At 45.7% G+C, this 24,242-nt stretch overlaps 1 protein-coding gene across 10 annotated transcripts; it reads left to right on the plus strand.

Moving 5' to 3' along the window:
• The first annotated feature begins 1,533 nt into the window (after nucleotides 1–1,533).
• LOC112238077 (high mobility group nucleosome-binding domain-containing protein 3) lies at nucleotides 1,534–22,400 on the plus strand. Of its 10 annotated transcripts, none has more exons than XM_042301137.1 (7): nucleotides 1,534–1,691; nucleotides 11,637–11,732; nucleotides 15,911–15,940; nucleotides 18,044–18,097; nucleotides 18,289–18,384; nucleotides 18,682–18,781; nucleotides 21,641–22,400. In XM_042301137.1, exons 1-7 carry the CDS (start codon nucleotides 1,677–1,679, stop codon nucleotides 21,646–21,648), a joined length of 399 nt encoding a protein of 132 aa, XP_042157071.1. In that variant the 5' UTR covers nucleotides 1,534–1,676; the 3' UTR covers nucleotides 21,649–22,400. The 10 variants fall into 10 exon arrangements, with proteins under 10 accessions (XP_042157071.1, XP_042157072.1, XP_042157073.1 ...); XM_042301138.1 differs by having other exon boundaries at nucleotides 18,292–18,384; XM_042301139.1 differs by having other exon boundaries at nucleotides 11,637–11,702.
• Nucleotides 22,401–24,242: the final 1,842 nt, after the last annotated feature.

Raw genomic sequence — 24,242 nt, forward strand, 5'->3', positions numbered from 1 at the left:
ACTCAACCCTTATTGATTGTTAATTGTTGATAGTGTGTTTAACACTGCCCTTATTGATTTGTTAATGATTGATAGTGTGTTTAACACTGCCCTTATTGATTTGTTAATGATTGATAGTGTGTTTATAACACAGCCTTTATTGATTGATAATGATCGATAGTGTGTATAAGACAGAGCTTATTGATTGATAGTGTGTTTATAACACAGCCCTTATTGATTTGTTAATGATTGATAGTGTGTATAAAACTCAGCCCTTATTGATTGTTAATGATTGATAGTGTGTTTATAACACAGCCCTTATTGATTTGTTAATGATTGATAGTGTGTTTATAACACAGCCCTTATTGATTTTTACTGATTGATAGTGTGTTTATAACACAGCCCTTATTGATTTTTACTGATTGATAGTGTGTTTATAACACAGCCCTTATTGATTTTTACTGATTGATAGTGTGTTTATAACACAGCCCTTATTGATTTTTTACTGATTGATAGTGTGTTTATAACACAGCCCTTATTGATTTTTACTGATTGATAGTGTGTTTATAACACAGCCCTTATTGATTTTTTACTGATTGATAGTGTGTTTATAACACAGCCCTTACTGATTTTTTACTTTGATAGTGTGTTTATAACACAGCCCTTATTGATTGATAATGATCGATAGTGTGTTTATAACACAGCCCTTATTGATTGATAATGATCGATAGTGTTTGTACTTCCCTTTAGACTGCTATAGTCTCATTCTTCTGGCCTGGTCCCTGCCAGCTGGTAAGAACTTGGACTCGGCCCCGAGGACAGTCAGACCCGACCCGAATGGACCCGAAGACAACTCAACCTAGACCCGACCCGTACCCTATTAGGTCGGGTCCAGACCCTGATTAGACCGAGTGACAAAAAAAATAGAGATCAGCCAAGTTGCTCTTCTGGTTAACAAATAGGTCCTTTATATGTTGACTAGGACTTCTATAAGTCAATAATTCACCTTATTAGCTTAAAATAAATATCTTATATAGTCTATGCAGAGCCATGGTCGGGTCCATTTAGGTCCACTCGGGTCTATCAGCTGTAGCTTGATAGACCAGATGACAATCAAACAGAACCCAACCCGGACCTGAGGGACAAATTACAATTTCAGACCCGAAAGCAAATCGTGCCCAGGTCGGGCCTCAGGTATATTGGGTCCACCCAGAACCGTGAAGACCTCTACTTCCCGCCTAGACTTCCCAGAACCACTTAGAGCCCCATCATCTTTCTATTGGCCTCTCTACTTTTCTCTTCTCTTCTCTTCCCTTCTCTACTCTTCTCGCTTTCTTTCAACCTACACATCTGGCCATCACCCACAAGCGGCCATGATTTGCTTACAAAGAGTGCGTAGCCAATCAGACAAGCCATGGGATCCCCTATTCTTACGCTTCAACCAATGTGCGCAGCGGTGATATTTGCATACAGGGGGCTTGACCAATCCCTTGTCACTACAGGAGCTGGTTTTGCGGATTCTGGCCTATGGGTGGGCGGGATGCAGAGATAAGGTCTGCATATGATTACCATGTGATTATAGAAGGTGTTTAGTATTGATCCGGTATCTGGTGGAAGGTTACTTCTAAACTCGCGCTGTGGACCTGCAGGGTGGACTATTTGATCCTTTCTGACGGCAATAGTATCTCTGTAACATCATGCCTAAAAGGAAGGTGAGTCGCTCTCTTTATTTAAAAAAAATCTAAGCCGTTGTATCTGTGAGAGACAGGATAAGCGGCGCGTCTCTCCTAGCAGGTGAGCTGATGCGAAAGTTTCCAAACCCGAGCACCGCCTGTTAGAACGGTTCAACTGGGACCTTTTCGGTCTGATGGGAGTGTAGAGTGGATGCGCGGGACATGGCAGCTATTCGGTGTGTTTTCCTTCGAAGCCCCTGCTCTCTATCTCTCGCTGTTCATGGCCGGTATGTACTCCCTGTTCACACATACCGGACTGTCTGTAACCATGCAGTGCACAGCTCGCGCTCCGGAATACCGACCGGTAGGGATGCGTGCCGTACCACCGCCGCTGGCGGTTTGAAGCGGCCGCTTTATCCCCGTAGTGACTGCTTGGAGATTATTGTGCCTTTAGTGCATTTTAACGTGTTAGACCTGTCTACCGGCAGGGATTTAAATCTGTCGATGGAAGAATGATTTCAGATGTTTTTTCCCTCTAGAAGGACAGCCTCTTCCTCGCTCTCTCTCACTGTGGCGACCTGTCATTTTGTTTTCCTACCTGTTTACCTAAAAAATAAAAAAGATCAATTTGCAAACAATGTAAAAAAAAAAATGTAATCCTTGAGTTGCTAAAGATGCATAGAAGCATGGTCTCTTGGGAAAGGCTGTTAAATGCAGGCGTTTCAGCCCGGCTCGGTGCTGACTGTGGTGGAGAGGCAGGCAGCGAGAGCACCGAGCATAGGCGTTGGTCATCCTCTCTACTTATGTGGTGATTGGCTCAGTGTTCCGTCACTCATGGGGACGCTGTCACCGCAGAATCTCCAGGGAAAGCAAGGCACTTCAAGCCCCTTTGGGTGCTGCCATACATTTACATTAGAAGTGCCCATCCAAGAAGGCTCAAGATCATTGGCCACAGATACAATTACGACAAAATCAGGTTATTTCTGCCGTAGCTTTGATTGGACGGATCATGTCAACAGCATACTTTAAAAATCTTGGCTAACATGCTAGCCAGACAAGCAGTCATCATCATGAATCATGTTGACAATCTACTGGCAAATCCTTTTCAATCCTTGTCATATTCAGAGAAATTATAGATAAAACTTATCGGTGCTCATCGGCCATTGGACATTACACAGCAAGTCGGAAATCACAAATTCAACAATGAGTGGTTTGGAAGGAATCAGTGGCTAACTGCGATGCAAAGCAATCACTATTTTGCTTCCTCAACCCGCTATTCGGGTAAACCACGTCTCCAATCTTTTTGAAACAAAGAACAAACAGCAAAAACATATGTTGATGGTATTCTCAATGAAATTATATAATATACAGACTACAAATTCCAATTGGCTTAAACTCTTCAACTCTGGCATCTTCCCCAACAAATTTGACCTCAATAACTACTGTGGGTGAAGCGTCAACAGCAACCTTGGGAAAATCCACAGCATTATCATTAACAGCAGACTCGTACATTTCCTCAGTGAGAAAATGTCAAAGTAGCTTTTTAGCAAATGACCTTACGACAGGCCACACATTCACCCTGGACACCCTAATTGACAAACAAACAAACCAAAACAAAGGCAGTCTTCTCATGCTTTGTTGATTTCAAAAAAAGCTTTTGACTCAATCTGGCATGAGGGTCTGCTATACAAACTGATGGAAAGTGGTGTTGGGGGTAAAACATACACCATTATGAAATCCATGTTCACAAACAACAGGTGTGCGGTTAAAATTGCCAAAAAACACAGACTTCTTCCCACAGGGCTGTGGGGTGAGACATGGGTGCAGTTTAAGCCCCACGCTCTTCAACATATATATCAATGAATTGGTGAGGGCACTAGAAAAGTCTGCAGCACCCGGTCTCACCCTACTAGAATCTGAAGTCAAATGTCTACTGTTTGCTGATGATCTGGTGCTTCTGGCCCCAACCAAGGAGGTTCTACAGCAACATCTAGATCTTCTGCACAGATTCTGTCAGACCTGGGCCCTGACAGTAAATCTCAGTATGACAAAAATAACAGTGTTCCAAAAAAGGTCCAGTTGCCAGGACCACGAATACAAATTCAATCTAGACGCCGTTGCCCTAGAGCACACAAAAAAAATGATACATACTGTACCTCGGCCTAAACATCAGCGCCACAGGTGACTATACATACCTCAGCCTAAACATCAGCACCACAGGTAACTATACATACCTCAGCCTAAACATCAGCTCCACAGGTAACTATACATACCTCAGCCTAAACATCAGCACCACAGGTAAAACATATCAGCTAAACCACAGGTAACTATACATACCTCAGCCTAAACATCAGGTAACTATACATACCTCAGCCTAAACATCAGCGCCACAGGTAACTATACATACCTCAGCCTAAACATCAGCTCCACAGGTAACTATACATACCTCAGCCTAAACATCAGCACCACAGGTGACTATACATACCTCAGCCTAAACATCAGCTCCACAGGTAACTATACATACCTCAGCCTAAACATCAGCTCCACAGGTAACTATACATACCTCAGCCTAAACATCAGCACCACAGGTAACTATACATACCTCAGCCTAAACATCAGCACCACAGGTAACTATACATACCTCAGCCTAAACATCAGCACCACAGGTGACTTCCACAAAGCTTTGAACGATCTGAGAGGTTTTAGTCTTCTACACATGCATTGCTTGCTGTTTGGGGTTTTAGGCTGGGTTTCTGTACAGCACTTTGTGGCATCAGCTGATGTAAGAAGGGCTTTATAAATACATTTGATTTGATAACATTTGACATCCCAATTAGGATCTGGCTAAAAATACTTCAATCAGTTATAGAACCCATTGCCCTTCATGGTTGTGAGGTCTGGGTCTGCACATCAACCAAGATTTCACAAAACGGGACAAACACCAAATTGAGATTCTGTATGCAGAGTTCTGCAAAAATATCATCTGTGTACAATGTAAAACACCAAATAATGCATGCAGAGCAGAATTAGGCCGATACCCTCTAATTATCAAAACCTAGAAAATAGCTGTTAAATTCTACAACCACCTAAATGGAAGTGATTCCAAAACCTTCCATAACAAAGGCATCACCTACAGAGAGGTTAACCTGGAGAAGAATCCCCTAAGCAAGCTGGTCCTGGGGCTCTGATCACAAACACCAACAGACCCCACAGAGCCCCAGGACAGCAGCACAATTAGACCCAACCAAATCATGAGAAAACAAAAAGATAATTACTTGACAAAATTGAAAGACTTAGCAAAAAAACAGAGCAAACTAGAAAGCTATTTGGCCCTAAACAGGAGTACACGGTGGCAGAATACCTGACCACTGTGACTGACCCAAACTTAAGGAAAGCTTTGACTATGTACAGACTCAGTGAGCATAGCCTTGCTATTGAGAAAGGCCGCCGTAGGCAGACATGGCTCTCGAGAAGACAGGGTATGTGCTCACTGCCCACAAAATGAGGTGGAAACTGAGCTGCACTTCCTAACCTCCTGCCAAATGTAGGACCATATTAGAGACACATATTTCCCTCGGATTACACAGACCCACAAAGAATTTGACATTTTGATAAACTCCCATATCTACTGGGTGAAATTCCACAGTGTGCATCACAGCAAGATTTGTGACCTGTTGCCACAAGAAAAGGTCAACCAGTGAAGAACAAACACCGCTGTAAATAAAACCCATATTTAGGTTAATTTATTTTCCCTTTTGTACTTTAATTATTTGCATATAATATGACATTTGTAATGTCTTTATTCCTTTGGAACATTTGTGAGTGTAATGTTAATTTTATATTGTTCATTTCACTATTGTTTATTATCTACTTCACTTGCTTGCTTTGGCAATGTAAACATATAAAGCCCATATATTGAAATTTAATTGAGAGGGAGGGGATGTATGAAGAGAGAGGGGGGCAGGGAGAGTGAGGTAGAGAGGGGGGGGCAGGGAGAGTGAGGTAGAGAGTGAGGGGGGCATAGGGAGTGAGGCAGAGAGAGATAGTGAGGGGGCATGGAGTGTGAGGCAGAGAGAGAGAGTGAGGGGGCATGGAGTGTGAGGCAGAGAGAGAGAGTGAGGGGGCATGGAGTGTGAGGCAGAGAGAGAGTGAGGGGGCATGGAGTGTGAGGCAGAGAGAGTGAGGGGGGCAGGGAGAGTGAGGCAGAGGTAGAGAGTGAGGGGGGCATGGAGAGTGAGGCAGAGGTAGAGAGTGAGGGGGGGGCATGGAGAGTGAGGCAGAGAGAGAGAGGGTGGGGGCATGCAGAGAGGAGGGATAGAGAGTGAGGCAGAGAGAGATAGGGGGCATGGAGAGTGAAGCAGAGAGAGAGGGAGGGGGGACATAGTGAAAGAGGTTGTTGCTATGTAAATTATGTATTGTCCTCTGGCTAAACCATCAGGGTGTTTGCATAGCCTGTTTTTAGAGGAAGACCCTAGATACATAGGTGTTTAGCTAGCCTGTCTACCTGCCTACCTGTGAGACTGTCTACCTGTCTATCTGCCTACCTGTGAGCCTGTCTACCTGCCTACCCGTCTACCTACCAGCCTGTCTACCCGCCTACCTACCTACCAGCCTGCCTACCCGTATACCCGCCTACCTGTCTACCCGTCTACCCGCCTACCTGCCTGCCCGCCTACCTACCAGCCTGTCTACCCACCTACCTGCCTACCCACCTACCTACCAGCCTGTCTACCCGCCTACCTATCTACCAGCCTGTTTACCTGTCTACCTGCCTACCCGCCTACCTACCAGCCTGTCTACCCGCCTACCTACCTACCAGCCTGTCTACCCGTCTACCCCCCTACCCGTCTATCTTCCTACCTACCTGTCTACCTGCCTACCCGTCTACCTACCTACCTGTCTACCTGCCTACCCGTCTACCCTCCCTACCCGTCTACGTACCTACCCGTCTACGTACCTACCCATCTACGTACCTACCCGTCTACGTACCTACCCATCTACGTACCTACACGTCTACGTACCTACCCATCTACCTACCTACCCATATACCTACCTACCCATCTACCTGTCTACCCATCTACCTACCCATCTACCTGCCTACCCGTCTACGTACCTACCCGTCTACCTGCCTACCCGTCTACCTGCCTACCCGTCTACCTGCCTACCCGTCTACCTACCAGCCCGTCTACCTACCAGCCCGTCTACCTGCCTACCCATCTACCCATCTACCCGCCTACCTGTCTACCTACCAGCCCGTGCCTACCTGCCTACCCGTCTACCTACCAGCCCTACCTGTCTACCTACCTAACCATCTACCTACCTACCCGTCTACCTGCCAGCCCATCTACCTGTCTACCAGCCCATCTACCTACCTACCCGTCTACCTGCCTGTCTACCCATCCCATCTACCTGCCTACCCATCTACCTGCCTACCCGTCTACATCCCTACCCATCTACCCGTCTACCTGCCTACCCATCTACCTGCCTACCTGTCTACCTACCAGCCTGTCTACCTACCAGCCTGTCTACCTACTTACCCGTCTACCTGCCTACCCGTCTACCTACCTGCCCGTCTACCTACCAGCCCATCTACCTACCAGCCCGTCTACCTGCCTACCCGTCTACCTACCAGCCCGTCTACCTGCCTACCTGTCTACCTGCCTACCTGTCTACCTGCCTACCGTTTATTATGGATCCCCATTAGTTCCTGTCAAGGCAGCAGCTACTCTTCCTGGGGTTTATTCTTCCTGGGGTTTATTATGGATCCCCATTAGTTCCTGCCAAGGCACAAGCTACTCTTCCAGGGGTCCAGCAAAATGAAGGCAGTTTGTACAGTTTTAAAACATTACAATACATTCACAGAGTTCACAACACACTGTGTGTCCTCAGGCCCCTACTCCACCACTACCACATATCTACAACACACTGTGTGCCCTCAGGCCCCTACTCCACCACTACCACATATCTACAACACACTGTGTGCCCTCAGGCCCCTACTCCACCTCTACCACATATCTACAGGACTAAATCTATGTGTATGTATAGTGCGTATGTTATTGTGTGTATGCAAGTGTCTGTTCCAATGTATGGAACAGTCCCCGCTGTTGCATAAGGTGTTTTTAAAAATCTGATTCTTCTGCTTGCATCAGTTACTTGTTGTGGAATAGAGTTCCATGTAGTCATGGCTCTGTGTAGCAATGTGTGCCTCCCATAGTCTGTTCTGGACTCGGGGACTGTGAAGAGACCTCCAGTGGCACTGTCCCCGAGGCTGAGAGATAGTATCTGCTGATAGTCATGATCTCTAGTCCACTCATCTCCTCTCCAGTCATAATTACTATTAGTCATGAAACTTCCTGATCCTCCAGGTCCACAGATTAAAGTCCTGGACTAAGAAATATGCTCCTGAGATTCTCCTTGTAAAATGTTGTTTCGTCCGGGACAAGGTTTACAGTAATCTGTGTAGGGGAAACTCTAAACTCTCTCTAATGTCTTCGTGAGGTGGTGTTTCTGAGAGACTTTCTTAATATTCATTAGTATTTTATGATCAAATGGATGTTTGGTCTCCTTGATCGATCTGGGGTACAAACACCAGTGGAGGCTCGTCAGAGGAGGAAGGGGAGGACCTCAGTAAATTTAAGAAAAATGTAAATAGTGAAACATTATAAAAGTTTTCCTTTTTAGATAAAACTTTACTAAATATATTCACGTCACCAAATAATTGATTAAAACACACTGTTTTACCATGAAGATCTACAGTTGCTTCAACAGCACCTTCTTGGGTAGCACCATGGTGTAGCCGGAGGACAGCTAGCTTCCGTCCTCCTCTGGGTACATTGACTTCAATACAAAACCTAGGAGGCGAATGGTTTTCACCCCCTTTCCATAGACTTACACAGTAATTATGACAACGTCCGGAGAACGTCCTCAGAGCTCTTGCATCGTTAACTGACATGTTATCCACTCAATTAAAGGATCAGAGAATGGATTGAGTACTGAAAGCATAAGCTACAGCTAACTAGCACGGCAGTGCATAAATTGTGGTGAGTAGTTGACTCAGAGAGAGAAGGACAATAGTTAAACATTTGAACAACTTCACTTCTTCCAAAATGAAGGAGAAGCAGAGAGAGGGAGAGCTATCATAGAATATATATTTTTACTTTCACTTTCACTTACTCAGCTGGTGTCAAATGCAGCTAGCTAGTTTAACCTACGCGGCAGGTTAGAGCGTTGGGCCAGTATCCGAAAGGTTGCTGGATTGAATCCCTGAGCTGACAAGGTAAAAATCTGTTGTTCTTCCTGTTAACAAGGCAGTTAACCCACTGTTCCCTGATAGGCCACCATTGAAAATAAAGGTTAAATTTAAATTAAAAAAACAGCTCAGAGACGGATGCTATGTTAGCTAGCTGGCTATGGCTGTCCAACAGAGAGGGATGCTATGTTAGCTAGCTGGCTATGGCTGTCCAACAGAGACGGATGCTATGTTAGCTAGCTGGCTATGGCTGTCCAACAGAGACGGATGCTATGTTAGCTAGCTGGCTATGGCTGTCCAACAGAGACGGATGCTATGTTAGCTAGCTGGCTATGGCTGTCCAACAGAGACGGATGCTATGTTAGCTAGCTGGCTATGGCTGTCCAACAGAGACGGATGCTATGTTAGCTAGCTGGCTATGGCTGTCCAACAGAGAGGGATGCTATGTTAGCTAGCTGGCTATGGCTGTCCAACACTGGAACTCTTCCAAGGTAAGCTTCTGCTTTTATTAATTTATTGCCACCGGGTCCCGCTAGTGTAACCGCTCCAATGTACTGCATGATTGTAGCGGGTTTCATAATGCGTTAGTTCTTTGTTGACTATGACTGACAAACGATGTAGGCTGTGTTTAGTGATTCACGGCCATGATATGAAGGTTTGGAACGGTCCTACCTACCTACCCATATACCTACCTACCCATCTGTGACCGGGCCCCCCCCGGTCACAGACAGCTGATGTGTTGTGCACTGAAGTCCACAAGCGAAGGGAAAAGGTGAGAGGACAAGAGCAGTAGATAGATGTGAGAAGGAATTATACATACAACGAGCTGTTCGTATGTGTCTGGTATGACCGTGATCATGCTGTTTGTGTGTGGCTGCTATGACAGTGATCATGCTGTTTGTACGTGGCTGCTATGACAGTGATCATGCTGTTTGTACGTGGCTGCTATGACTGATCATGCTGTTTGTACGTGGCTGCTATGACAGTGATCATGCTGTTTGTACGTGGCTGCTATGACAGTGATCATGCTGTTTGTACGTGGCTGCTATGACAGTGATCATGCTGTTTGTGTGTGGCTGCTATGACAGTGATCATGCTGTTTGTACGTGGCTGCTATGACAGTGATCATGCTGTTTGTGTGTGGCTGCTATGACAGTGATCATGCTGTTTGTACGTGGCTGCTATGACAGTGATCATGCTGTTTGTATGTGTCTGGTATGACAGTGATCATGCTGTTTGTACGTGGCTGCTATGACAGTGATCATGCTGTTTGTACGTGGCTGCTATGACAGTGATCATGCTGTTTGTATGTGGCTGCTATGACAGTGATCATGCTGTTTGTATGTGGCTGCTATGACAGTGATCATGCTGTTTGTACGTGGCTGCTATGACAGTGATCATGCTGTTTGTACGTGGCTGCTATGACAGTGATCATGCTGTTTGTACGTGCCTGCTATGACAGTGATCATGCTGTTTGTACGTTGCTGCTATGACAGTGATCATGCTGTTTGTACGTGGCTGCTATGACAGTGATCATGCTGTTTGTATGTGTCTGCTATGACAGTGATCATGCTGTTTGTACGTGGCTGCTATGACAGTGAACTGCGTTTGCGTGTGATCAGGAGTGTATTCATAGCGCCGATTCTGTTGAAAAACGTTCCTTCAACGGAAGCAAACTAAATGAAACGAGGATAAACATACCTGAATTTGTCCAGTAGAAACTCTCATGTGCAACTGTTGGACTAATGATGACAGATCAGCTAGATGCAGGCCAGAGTGTGCAAGGCCTTGTTTAATGTTTCACTGTCTGTCTCCTTGATTACTCATTCCTCTCGACCTGTGCACCTACTCTGTAAACGTCCATTCATAGGCCAGGCTGGAGCAACCTCGTGATATTAACGTGCCGCCGACCTCCTGCGTTTGTTTTTTTGCAGTTTGTCGTGTCTATTTAAATATCAAGGAATATTTCACTTTCTCTGGTCATTAGGTACAACATGAATTTGTGCATGAGGTGCGACTCGAGTTTCGCCTCTCTCTGGTCAGTATCACTGGAGGAAAGATAGGAGAGAACAGGGGACAGTGCTCTCTCTCCCTCCTTCCCTCCCTCCCTCCCTCCGCTGAGACTAATGCTGTGTTCAAAGCAACTGGAAACTCGGAAATCTCCGACTTCAGTGCGTTCAAGAACTGGGAACTCAGAAATAAACGAGATCCTACTATAAAAAATTAGTTTTGAACGGTCATCTACCTCAGAAACTCTGACGTCATGATTTTCCCTCGTTCAGTTCCCAGTTTTCTTGAAAGCAGCATGACATTACATGCAGGTGTCCCGTCCATCAGTCCAGGAAAATAAAAAATAAAATGATTTGCTCAATTTATGCTCAGCTGTGCCTCGTAAGTGCTACACCAACAGATCTATTTTGTTATCAAAACTTGAGTGTTGAAATATAATATGTTCTGAGAATAATGATATAGGCAGACCAGTTATAAAGCCAATATGAGGTAATAATGCATTAGGTCGACTGCACAAACATAATTTCTACACAACTGTTTATATTAGCTTCATGTTTTAAAATGAAATCTGAGCAATAGATCTCGGTTTGCTTTTTGACTGTGAAAGTGATCTTGATTGGTTGGTGACCACTGGCTCACCGTACAACGTAACAGACATCTCGGAAGTTCATTAGCCGTGGATACCGGGTGTGTTGTGTATTCAGTCCTCTCTCTGTTTCTTCTAGTCTGCCGAAGGGGCTGGTGCCAAGGACGCCTCTAAAGTCACTAAGCAGGAGGTCGCTAAGCAAGAGGTCGCTAAGCAGGAGGTCGCTAAGCAAGAGGTAGGAGCTCTGTGTGTGTGTGCAGTGTGTGTGTGCAGTTTGTGTGTGTGTGTGTGCAGTGTACAGTGTGTGTGTTTTACACAACCGCAAACACGCTCATTGTGTATGTATCGGATTCACCACACAAACACATACAGCAAACGCTTATACACCCTGATACATGAAGAGGATCTTTATACAAACACACTATCCACACTACCCCTAGTACACTATCAACACTACCCCTAGTACACTATCAACACTACCCCTAGTACACTACCCCTAGTACACTACCCCTCCACACTACCCCTAGTACACTACCCCTAGTAGACCTACCCCTACTCACTACCCCTAGTATACCTACCCCTAGTACACTACCCCTAGTACACTACCCCTCCTCACGACCCCTAGTACACTACCCCTTCACACTACCAAGTACACGACCCCTAGTACACTACCCCTTCTCACTACCCATAGTACACTACCCCTCCACACTACCCCTAGTAACCTAACCATAGTACACTACCCCTCCACACTACCCCTAGTACACTACCCATAGTACACTACCCCTCCACACTACCCTTAGTACACTACCGCTAGTACACGACCCCTAGTAACCTACCCCTAGTACACTACCCCTCCACACTACCCTTAGTACACTATCGCTAGTACACGACCCCTAGTAACCTACCCACAGTACACTACCCCTCCACACTACCCCTAGTAACCTACCCATAGTACACCTACCCCTAGTACACCTACCCCTAGTACACTACCCCTAGTATACCTACCCCTAGTACACTACCCCTAGTATACCTACCCCTAGTACACTACCCCTAGTACACCTACCCCTAGTACACTACCCCTAGTATACCTACCCCTAGTACACTACCCCTAGCACACTACCCCTAGTACACTACCCCTAGCACACTACCCCTAGTACACTACCCTCCGCATGACCCCTAGTACACTACCCCTCGTCACGACCCCAAGTACACTACCCCTAGTATACCTACCCCTAGTACACTACCCCTAGTACACTACCCTTAGTACACTACCCCTCCATACTACCCCTAGTACACCACCCTTCCACACTACCCCTAGTACACTACCCCTAGTGCACTACCACTAGTTTACCTACCCCTAGTGCACTACCACTAGTATACCTACCCCTAGTACACCACCCTTCCACACTACCCCTAGTACACTACCCGTCTACACTATCCCTCCACACTAACCCTAGTACACTACCCCTCCACACTAACCCTAGTACACTACCCCTAGTACACTACCCCTAGTACACTACCTACCCCTTGTACACTACCCCTCCACACTACCCCTAGTAGACCTACCCATAGTACACTACCCCTTGTACACTATCCCCTACACTACCCCTACTACCCCTAGTACACTACCCCTAGTATACTACCCCTCTTCACTACCCCTAGGACACTACCCCTAGTACACTACCCTAGTGCACTACCATCCACACTACCCCTCCACACACTACCCTTGTACACTACCCCTAGTATACTACCCCTAGTACACTACCCCTTGTACACTACCCCTCTTCACTACCCCTAGGACACTACCCCTAGTACACTACCCCTAGTAACCATCCACACTACCCCTCCACACTACCCGTCTACACTACCCCCCTCGTACACTACCCCTAGTACCTACCCCTCCACACTACCCCTAGTACACTACCCCTAGTACACTACCCCCCTCCACACTACCCCTAGTACACTACCCATAGTACACTACCCCTCCACACTACCCCTAGTACTCTACCCTTAGTACACTACCCTTAGTACACTATCCCTAGTATATCTACCCCTAGTACACTACCCTTAGTACACTACCCTTAGTACACTACCCCTCCACACTACCCCTAGTACACCACCCTTCCACACTACCCCTAGTACACTACCCCTAGTGCACTACCACTAGTTTACCTACCCCTAGTGCACTACCACTAGTATACCTACCCCTAGTACACTAGCCCTAGTATACCTACCCCTAGTACACCACCCTTCCACACTACCCCTAGTACACTACCTGTCTACACTACCCCTCCACACTAACCCTAGTACACTACCCCTCCACACTACCCTAGTACACTACCCCTAGTACACTACCCCTAGTAGACCTGCCCTCTACACTACCCCTAGTACACTACCCCTCCACACTACCCCTAGTAGACCTACCCCTAGTATACTACCCATAGTACACTACCCGTAGTATACTACCCCTAGGACACTACCCCTAGTACACTACCCGTCTACACTACCCCTAGTACACTACCCCTAGTACACTACCCTTTGTACACTACCCCTAGTATACCTACCCCTAGGACACTACCCCTAGTACACTACCCCTCTTCACTACCCCTAGTACACTACCCCCTAGTACACTACCCCTAGTATACTACCCCTAGTGCACTACCCTTCCACACTACCCCTAGTACACTACCCCTTGTACACTACCCCTAGTATACTACCCCTCGGACACTACCCCTTGTACACTACCCTAGTGCACTACCCGTCTACACTACCCCTCGTACACTACCCCTAGTACACTACCCCTAGTATACCTACCCCTAGGACACTACCCCTAGTACACTACCCCTCGTACACTACCCCTAGTACACTACCCCTAGGACACTACCCCCCTCAATACCCCTCCACACTACCCCTAGGACACTACCCCTAGGACACTACCCCTCCTCACGACCCCTAGTACACTACCCCTCCTCACTACCCCTAGTACACTACGCCTAGTATACTACCCCTCCTCATGACCCCTTCTCACTACCCCTAGTACACTACACCTAGTACACTACCCCTCCTCACGACTCCTAGTACACTACCCCTTCACACTACCAAGTACACGACCCCTAGTACACTACCCCTCCTCACTACCCCTAGTACACTACACCTAGTATACTACCCCTCCTCACGACCCCTTTTTCACAACCCCTAGTACACTACCCCTTCACACTACCAAGTACACGACCCCTAGTACACTACCCCTTCTCACTACCCCTAGCACACTACCCCTCCTCACGACCCCTAGTACACTACCCCCTTCACACTACCAAGTACACGACCCCTATTACACTACCCCTTTTCACTACCCCTAGTACACTACCCCTAGCACACTACCCCTAGTACACTACCCCTAGGACCTACCCATAATATACCTACCCCTAGTACACTACCCCTAGTACACTACCCCTCTTCACTACCCCTAGTACACTACCCCTCCTCACGACCCTAGCACACTACCCCTCGTCACGACCCCTAGTACACTGCCCCTCCTCACTACTTCTAGTACACTACTTCTAGTACACTACCCCTCCTCACTACCCCTAGTACACTACCCCTCCTCACGACCCCTAGTACACTACCCCTAGTACACTACCCCTCCTCACGACCCCTAGTACACTACCCCTCCACACTACCCCTAGTACACTACCCCTAGTACACCTAACCCTAGTACACTACCCCTAGTACACTACCCTGAGTACACTACCCCTAGTACACTACCCCTCCTCACTACACATAGTTTACTGCCCCTAGTACACTACCCCTCCTCACTACCCCTAGTACACTAACAGACCCTCAATACACAACTGATATGCCCTCTGTCCCCTCCTCCTCCCCCTCTCTCCCTCGCTCTCTTGCTGTCTCTCTCCCCCTCTCTCTTGCTGTCGCTCTGCTGTCTCTCTCCCCCTCTCTTTTGCTGTCTCTCTCCCCCTCTCTCTTGCTGTCTCTCTTGCTGTCTCTCTCCCCTCTCTCTTGCTGTCTCTCTCCCCCCTCTCTTGCTGTCGCTCTGCTGTCTCTCTCCCCCTCTCTCTTGCTGTCTCTCTCCCCTCTCTCTTGCTGTCTCTCTCCCCCTCTCTCTTGCTGTCTCTCTCCCCTCTCTCTTGCTGTCTCTCTCCCCCTCTCTCTTGCTGTCTCTCTTGCTGTCTCTCTCCCCCCTCTCTTGCTGTCTCTCTCCCCCTCTCTCTTGCTGTCTCTCCCCCTCTCTCTTGCTGTCTCTCTTGCTGTCTCTCTCTCCCCGTCTCTCTTGCTGTCTCTCTCTCCCCGTCTCTCTTGCTGTCTCTCTCTCTCCCCCTCTCTCTTGCTGTCTCTCTCTCTCCCCCTCTCTCTTGCTGTCTCTCTCTCTCCCCCTTGCTGTCTCTCTTTCTGTAGCCCACCAGACGGTCAGAGAGGTTGTCATCGGTAAGTTTAATCATCCCCTCTTCCTTCCTCCCTCCTCTCTCTCGTCGTTGCTCCACCAGAAGCAGTCTGTGGGTCATAGTTTCTCACTGTCACCAGATATGATATTATAAATTTATAAAGGTTATAAAGGAGTGTTCTAAAAGAATAGGGAAAATCCCACGCAATAATTAATTCACCAAGGTTTGAACAGCAAGCCGTCTTCATCGGGGTATCGTGACAGCAAGCCGCCTCCATCGGGGTATCGTGACAGCAAGCCGCCTCCATCGGGTATCGTGACAGCAAGCCGCCTCCATCGGGGTATCGTGACAGCAAGCCGCCTCCATCGGGGTATCGTGACAGCAAGCCGCCTCCATCGGGGTATCGTGACAGCAAGCCGCCTCCATCGGGGTATCGTGACAGCAAGCCGCCTCCATCGGGGTATCGTGACAGCAAGCCGCCTCCATCGGGGTATCGTGACAGCAAGCCGCCTCCATCGGGGTATCGTGACAGCAAGCCGCCTCCATCGGGGTATCGTGACAGCAAGCCGCCTCCATCGGGGTATCGTGACAGCAAGCCGCCTCCATCGGGGTATCGTGACAGCAAGCCGCCTCCATCGGGGTATCGTGACAGCAAGCCGCCTCCACCGGGGTATCGTGACAGCAAGCCGCCTCCATCGGGGTATCGTGACAGCAAGCCTTCTCCATCGGGGTATCGTGACAGCAAGCCGTCTTCATCGGGGTATCGTGACAGAATTAAGTTTTTTAAAGGTGTTTTCGAGGAAAAGGTCCCTGCAGGTTGCTTCTGGTCCTGCGCTTGTTTTCTCTCTTGTCCTCATTTCCTTTACCAGACTTGATATCTATCTGTTCTGTTCATCCTCGGTCTGTCGTGATTTCACTGTCTTCAAGCATGGCGCACATGGGCCGGATCTCAAACTGCACCATATTCCCTTTGTAGTGCACTATTTTTGACCTTTATCATTAACATGTTTATATAACTCATTATCGCAGCCATGTTTATATAACTCATTATCACAGCCATGTTTATATAACTCATTATCACAGCCATGTTTATATAACTCATTATTACAGCCATGTTTATATAACTCATTATCACAGCCATGTTTATATAACTCATTATTACAGCCATGTTTATATAACTCATTATCACAGCCATGTTTATATAACTCATTATCACAGCCATGTTTATATAACTCATTATCACAGCCATGTTTATATAACTCATTATCACAGCCATGTTTATATAACTCATTATTACAGCCATGTTTATATAACTCATTATCACAGCCATGTTTATATAACTCATTATCACAGCCATGTTTATATAACTCATTATCACAGCCATGTTTATATAACTCATTATCACAGCCATGTTTATATAACTCATTATCACAGCCATGTTTATATAACTCATTATCACAGCCATGTTTATATAACTCATTATCACAGCCATGTTTATATAACGCATTATCACAGCCATGTTTATATAACGCATTATCACAGCCATGTTAAGGTAATGTATTATCTCAATATTACTGTTATAGCTGATTATGTGATCAGGTTATTACAGATTTTTAACCAACAGGTTCTCACGGCTCTATTTTAGTCATTTTAATAACGAAAGGATCCAGTGATAGTCTTCCCTGTTTACATAATGATGATGTGTTAAATATACTGTTAAGTTAAATGTGTTAAATATACTTTTAAGTTCGCATTGAATAAGCTGTCTGTACGTACCTTCAGCTGAGGTGTTGCCGTCTACTAGTGGGTATTGTATGGCCTCCCCTATAGCCCACAATGCACTATTGTTCAGGTTATACATATATTCCTATGCTAAGCTATTTCTATGGTGTTTTCCCATTGTCTTTGCTAAGCTAAGTTTATAGAAATGCTCCATTCTCCCAGCTAAGCTAATTCCATTGAAATGTCCAATTCACTCAGCTGAGCTAATTCTATAGAAATGCCCCATTCTAAACTAAGATAATTGTATGGTGTTTCCCACTTTTTGTGCTAGGCTAAGCTAAACTAAGCTAATTCTATAGCGTTTCCCCACTCTTTAACTAGGCTAATGCTAAAGCTAATTGCTCTCTCTCTCTCTGACCTACAGAAACCAGCTCCTCCCAAACCGGTTGAGGTCAAGCCTAAGAAGGCTATCGCCAAGGTAATGCCATCGAGCACACACACACTGTCCAGGTGTTAAAGTGCTTATCCATAAATGCATGTTGTGTTTGTTTTAACGTCTCTGTCCATTTGAATGTTCTCAGAGCTGTTTTTAATTGATTGTCTCTGTCCTCTTTTGGGATTGGTAGTCACTGTTTCTATGCTGTGTTCTGATTGGCTCTGTCTGCCTAGAAGCCGGTGGACGACAAGACCATGAAGGGAAAGAAAGGAGGAGCTAAGTTGAAGAGGGAGGATGGCCCCTCCCATAACCGACAGACTCTTACAGAGGTACGCTAGGCCACACCTCCATCAGAGAATGTAGAGGAGATACGCTAGGCCACACCTCCATCAGAGAATGTAGAGGAGATACGCTAGGCCACACCTCCATCAGAGAATGTAGAGGAGATACGCTAGGCCACACCTCCATCAGAGAATGTAGAGGAGATACGCTAGGCCACACCTCCATCGGAGGAGGGGGGCTGGTTGTGGGATTATAATCATCTAACATGTCTTCCTTCAATGTTCTCCCTGTCTCAATATCTGTCTCTCTCGCACACACACACACACACACACACACACACACAGATCTGTGTGTCTCGCTCCAGTGTCAGTGTGACCTACTACAGAAGTCTTGCTCCCTACTCCATGTCTGTCAGAGGACCGAGTGAGACAGTCCGTGTCAACGGTATGACAGACCGACAGAGTGCTGTGGATTTGAACCAGAGTTGTTAGGGGGTCTCCCAAATGGCACTCTATTCCCTTCCGTAGAGCATTACTTTAGACCTAGCCATAGCCATAGCCATAGACCTAGCCATAGCCCTAGCCATAGATCTAGACCGAGACCTAGGCTTAGCCATAGACATAGACATAGACCTAGCCAGACCTAGGCATAGACATAGGGAACAGAGTCCGATTTGGGATGCGGTTTGTGTGATTTAACCACTGTGTGTTGTAAACTGAGTGTGTGATTTAACCACTGAGTGTGTGGGCACTAACATTGTGTGTCTTTGTTACTACACAGTAATTGTATGAAATGTGTGTGTGTGTGTGTGTGTGTGTGTGTGTGTGCTCACTCTTCAGTATGTACAGTCTGTTAACACATCAGGATCACTAGTGATACTACTAACTAGCCAGCAGGACCAGCTGTCTTTTCCTCGGCCATGGAACTAGGTTGTCACTAGCTAAATTAATAATAATAATATATATTATCACTGTGTAATGTGTTGTTTTACAAGGGTCATAGTAGTATGACACTCCCGCTTCACCTCTTACTGCTCTAATTACGTTGGTAACCAGTTTATAATAGCAGTAAAGCACCTCCGGGGTTTGTGGTATGTTGGCCAATATACCACACTTCCCCAGGCCTTATTTCTTAATTGTGTAATTGAATTGTCAACCTAAAATATTGTCAAATAATTATGAATACAGTTGATACAGGTTTTATATACATTTTCTCTATAAATAGCCTCTAAAATATTTAAGTGTAATGTCCTGATAAGCCAGTGTTTGGAGGATATATTGGCGCTGGTGTTGTTGGGCCTGAAAGTCGAACCATGCCAATATATCTTCCAAACGCAGTCTTCGTGTGGCATTATCCCTTATATACAATGGGTTACCAACATATTCAAATAATAATTGACATATTTTAATGAAATAGTTATTTTGATGAATTTCTTCATAACATTTCATCCTGCCACCAGATATAGTCCCGACACAAATCTAGGGTTGTTACCCAAGCCAGATGGTCATTCGTTCTCTATCGGTTCGGTTGCCAGAGACGCGACCCAGTTGTTCAGTATCTATGGACATCACCCAGTCGTTCAGTATCTATGGATGCGACCCAGTCGTTCAGTATCTATGGACTCGACCCAGTCGTTCAGTATCTATGGACGCGACCCAGTCGTTCAGTATCTATGGACGCGACCCAGTCGTTCAGTATCTATGGACGCGACCCAGTCGTTCAGTATCTATGGACGCGACCCAGTCGTTCAGTATCTATGGGACCCAGTCGTTCAGTATCTATGGACGCGACCCAGTCGTTCAGTATCTATGGACGCGACCCAGTCGTTCAGTATCTATGGACGCGACCCAGTCGTTCAGTATCTATGGACGCGACCCAGTCGTTCAGTATCTATGGACGCGACCCAGTCGTTCAGTATCTATGGACGCGACCCAGTCGTTCAGTATCTATGGACGCGACCCTGTCGTTCAGTATCTATGGACGCAACCCTGTCCTTTGCTTGCTTGCTAGCTAGTCAACTACAGCTAATTTACAGTCAAAACGTCAAAAACTGCAGCCAGAATAACTGCAAAGTAGCGGCATCTGTTTAAGGTGTTTTCTAGTGACATTTATTTGGATACATCTATAACAATGAGCTAATGTGGCGCGATTTCGCCTGGCATAGAACATGTGCTCTCTCAGAGGAGCTAGCCAACAACACAGCTACAGTAACTCAATCACTTTAAACTGAAGCTGGAAATACTGCAAACTAGCTGCACTTCGCATTTCTTTGTATATATCCATAAAAATGATGCCAGCTGATTCATGATTTCGACTGGCTGAGAAACGCTGCCTGCCTGCCTGTCTCGTACCGACTTCCGACAAATGTTGCAAATGTCAGAGAGACAGACAGCAAGGTTTATACAAATGTTGAAAACTAAATGTTGGTCGAAAAAGAAATGTGAGACAATATCTAGATGCTTTTTATAGTGGAGATCAAGTTTATAAATTGCCTGGCTGGGCTGAGGAGGCAGTGTGTTGCAGCAGTCAGATGGAACAGAGTAAATAAGCATTTTAATGTCATAGATTTAACCGGTGGTAACTTGTGGAGTAGACACCGCCTGGAATGCGATTTTAACCAATCAGCATACAGGATTAGAAGCACCCATTGTATAAATGCAAATAGACAATACCTGTAAATGTCATTGTTATCTTGAAAAGCTGTGAGTGCTATTATATGATACTATATCAGTACTTGTTGCATTTACAACTTGTGTAAGTCAGCCAGTGTATGGCTGTGGTTTGACTGCATATGAATGGGTTGAATGGAATGTTGGCATATTTTTTTATTTAACCTTTTATTAACTAGGCAAGTCAGTTAATAACAAATTCTTATTTACAATGACGACCTACCCCGGCCAAACCCAGTCGACGCTGGGCCAATTGTGCGCCGCCCTATGGGACTCCCAATCACAGCCGGATGTGATACCGCCTGGATTTGAGCCAGGGACTGTAGTGACGCCTCTTGCACTGAGATGAGGTGCCTTAGACCGCTGTGCTTCTCAGGAGCCCTTTGGAATATTGGCGGTTACAAAATAATTAGTGGAGTCATTCCTTTAAAACTGTCTGGCTAGCTAGCTAACAAACATACAGTGTAGATAAATTCTTCAAATTCATTATTTTACACTATCTTATCACAGCTCTGGCAAACCATGGTTGACCAACTCCCTGACCATCATGGCTGACCTTTATCCCATCATAAGAAGGTTCATGTCCATTCTAGTATTCTGATTCCTAATTCTATGTGTTTGTCTCTGTCTGCAGGAGACTGAGGCTGTGGGGGCGGGGTCTGACGAGGAGAAGGCATGAGGAAATTGGGGGTGTGTCTTTCTCTGACTTCTCCCAAACGGTACCATGGAAACAAAGAAAGGATCTTTTTTTATGAGGATTTTGTAAAATGCTGAATTTTTTGGGTCCTGTGATATTAGCGAAGATAAACCAACACCCCACGTCCACACTCCTCCTTGCAGTTCTATCACTCTCTCTCTTTTCCAATCCTTTCCTCCCTCTCTTCCATTTGTTTTTTTTCCTCCTCTCCCTCTCTTTCTCCTCTTCCTTTTCTTGAAAGACAGAATGAAGTGACATGTTTTTAAAAAATGGCTGCAACTATTCTTCCTCTGGCAGTGGGAGGAGCCTCACAGGGTCACCATTATATGTCTCTCACGTCCTTTTTAAATGATGATGTCATATCCTCTCTACTAAGATAGCTCTTTTTGATGACATCACTGTAAATTAATTTGATCTCCCGGCTATGACATCAGAGACCCAGGGGTCAAACTAGGCTCCTGTGACATCACAGGTGAACTTTGACCCTGAACTGAGGTGTTGCCATGGAGAATATTTGCAGCTTTTTAAGCAGATGTAGAAAAGTTTGAGAATTGTCACTCCTGTGTTTGAAACTGCCAGAGCAGTTAGCAATAACAAGTGGTGTTTCAGTTCTAGAACGCTGTGGATTCAAGAACCTCTCTGAGTTCCACCCTGCCTGGGGGAAAACATTATTTTGAAATAAAAGCTGAAAGTTGAAGTCTTGTGAGTAGCGTGTGTTTTGTCTCTCTGCCCAGTACATCACTGGGGCCAAGCTTCCTGCCATCCAGGACCTCTATACAAGGCGGTGTCAAAGGTCCAAAAAAATGTCAAAGACTCCAGCCACCTTAGTCATAGACTGTTCTCTCTGCTACCGCACGGCAAGCGGTACCGGAGCACCAAGTCCAGGTCAAAAAGGCTTCTTAACACCTACCCCAAAGCCATAAGACTGCTGAACAATTAATAAAATGGCCACCAGACTATTTAAAATTGACCCCTAACCCCCTGATTCTACAGTACAACATCACCTGATAGATCTAGCTGGTCCGTATGAATATAATGGAGACAGTAGATCTAGCTGGTATGTCATAGTATAATAGACAGTAGATCAAGCTGGTCTGTCATATTATAATAGAGACGGTAGATCTAGCTGGTCTGTCATAATATAATAGAGACAGTAGATCTACAGTGCCTTGCGAAAGTATTCGGCCCCCTTGAACTTTGCGACCTTTTGCCACAATTCAGGCTTCAAACATAATGATATAAAACTGTATTTGTTTGTGAAGAATCAACAACAAGTGGGACACAATCATGAAGTGGAACGACATTTATTGGATATTTCAAACTTTTTTAACAAATCAAAAACTGAAAAATTGGGCCTGCAAAATTATTCAGCCCCTTTACTTTCAGTGCAGCTGTCACGCCCTGGTCAAAGTATTTTGTGTTTATCTTTATGTATTTGGTCAGGCCAGGGTGTGGCATGGGGTTTTTGTAATTGTGGTGTGTTTGTCTTGGGGTTTTGGTGGTGGTATTGGGATTGTAGCTTAGTGGGTTATCTAGCAAAGTCTATGGCTGTCTGGAATGGTTCTCAATCAGAGGCAGGTGCTTATCGTTGTCTCTGATTGGGAACCATATTTAGGCAGCCATATTCTTTGAGTTTGTCATGGGTGATTGTCCTTAGTGTCCTATGTGTACTCTCGGTTAGTTTGCACTAGATAGGCTGTTTCGGTTTTGATTACGTTTATTGTTTTGTGTAGTGTTCGTGTTTCTTTATTTGATTAAACATGAATCTCAATCAACACGCTGCAGTTTGGTCCGACTCTCCTTCATCACCACTAGAAAACCGTAACAGCAGCAAACTCTCTCCAGAAGTTCAGTGAGGATCTCTGAATGATCCAATGTTGATCTAAATGAATAATGATGATAAATACAATCCACCTGTGTGTAATCAAGTCTCCGTATAAATGCACCTGCACTGTGATAGTCTCAGAGGTCCGTTAAAAGCGCAGAGAGCATCATGAAGAACAAGGAACACACCAGGCAGGTCCGAGATACTGTTGTGAAGAAGTTTAAAGCTGGATTTGGATACAAAAAGATTTCCCAAGCTTTAAACATCCCAAGGAGCAATGTGCAAGCGATAATATAGAAATGGAAGAAGTATCAGACCACTGCAAATCTACCAAGACCTGGTCGTCCCTCTAAACTTTCAGCTCATACAAGGAGAAGACTGATCAGAGATGCAGCCAAGAGGCCCATGATCACTCTGGATGAACTGCAGAGATCTACAGCTGAGGTGGGAGACTCTGTCCATAGGACAACAATCAGTCGTATATTGCACAAATCTGGCCTTTATGGAAGAGTGGCAAGAAGAAAGCCATTTCTTAAAGATATCCATAAAAAGTGTTGTTTAAAGTTTGCCACAAGCCACCTGGGAGACACACCAAACATGTGGAAGAAGGTGCTCTGGTCAGATGAAACCAAAATTGAACTTTTTGGCAACAATGCAAAACGTTATGTTTGGCGTAAAAGCAACACAGCTCATCACCCTGAACACACCATCCCC

This window comes from Oncorhynchus tshawytscha, linkage group LG18, assembly GCF_018296145.1.
Source record: "Oncorhynchus tshawytscha isolate Ot180627B linkage group LG18, Otsh_v2.0, whole genome shotgun sequence".
In the NCBI taxonomy this organism is placed as follows: Eukaryota; Metazoa; Chordata; class Actinopteri; order Salmoniformes; family Salmonidae; genus Oncorhynchus; species Oncorhynchus tshawytscha.

Coding starts and splice junctions, on each gene's coding strand:
- LOC112238077 (XM_042301137.1), top strand. Junction 11,733..15,910: donor AGGAGGTCGCTAAGCAAGAG/GTAGGAGCTCTG, acceptor CTCTTTCTGTAG/CCCACCAGACGGTCAGAGAG. Junction 18,098..18,288: donor CTAAGAAGGCTATCGCCAAG/GTAATGCCATCG, acceptor CTGTCTGCCTAG/AAGCCGGTGGACGACAAGAC.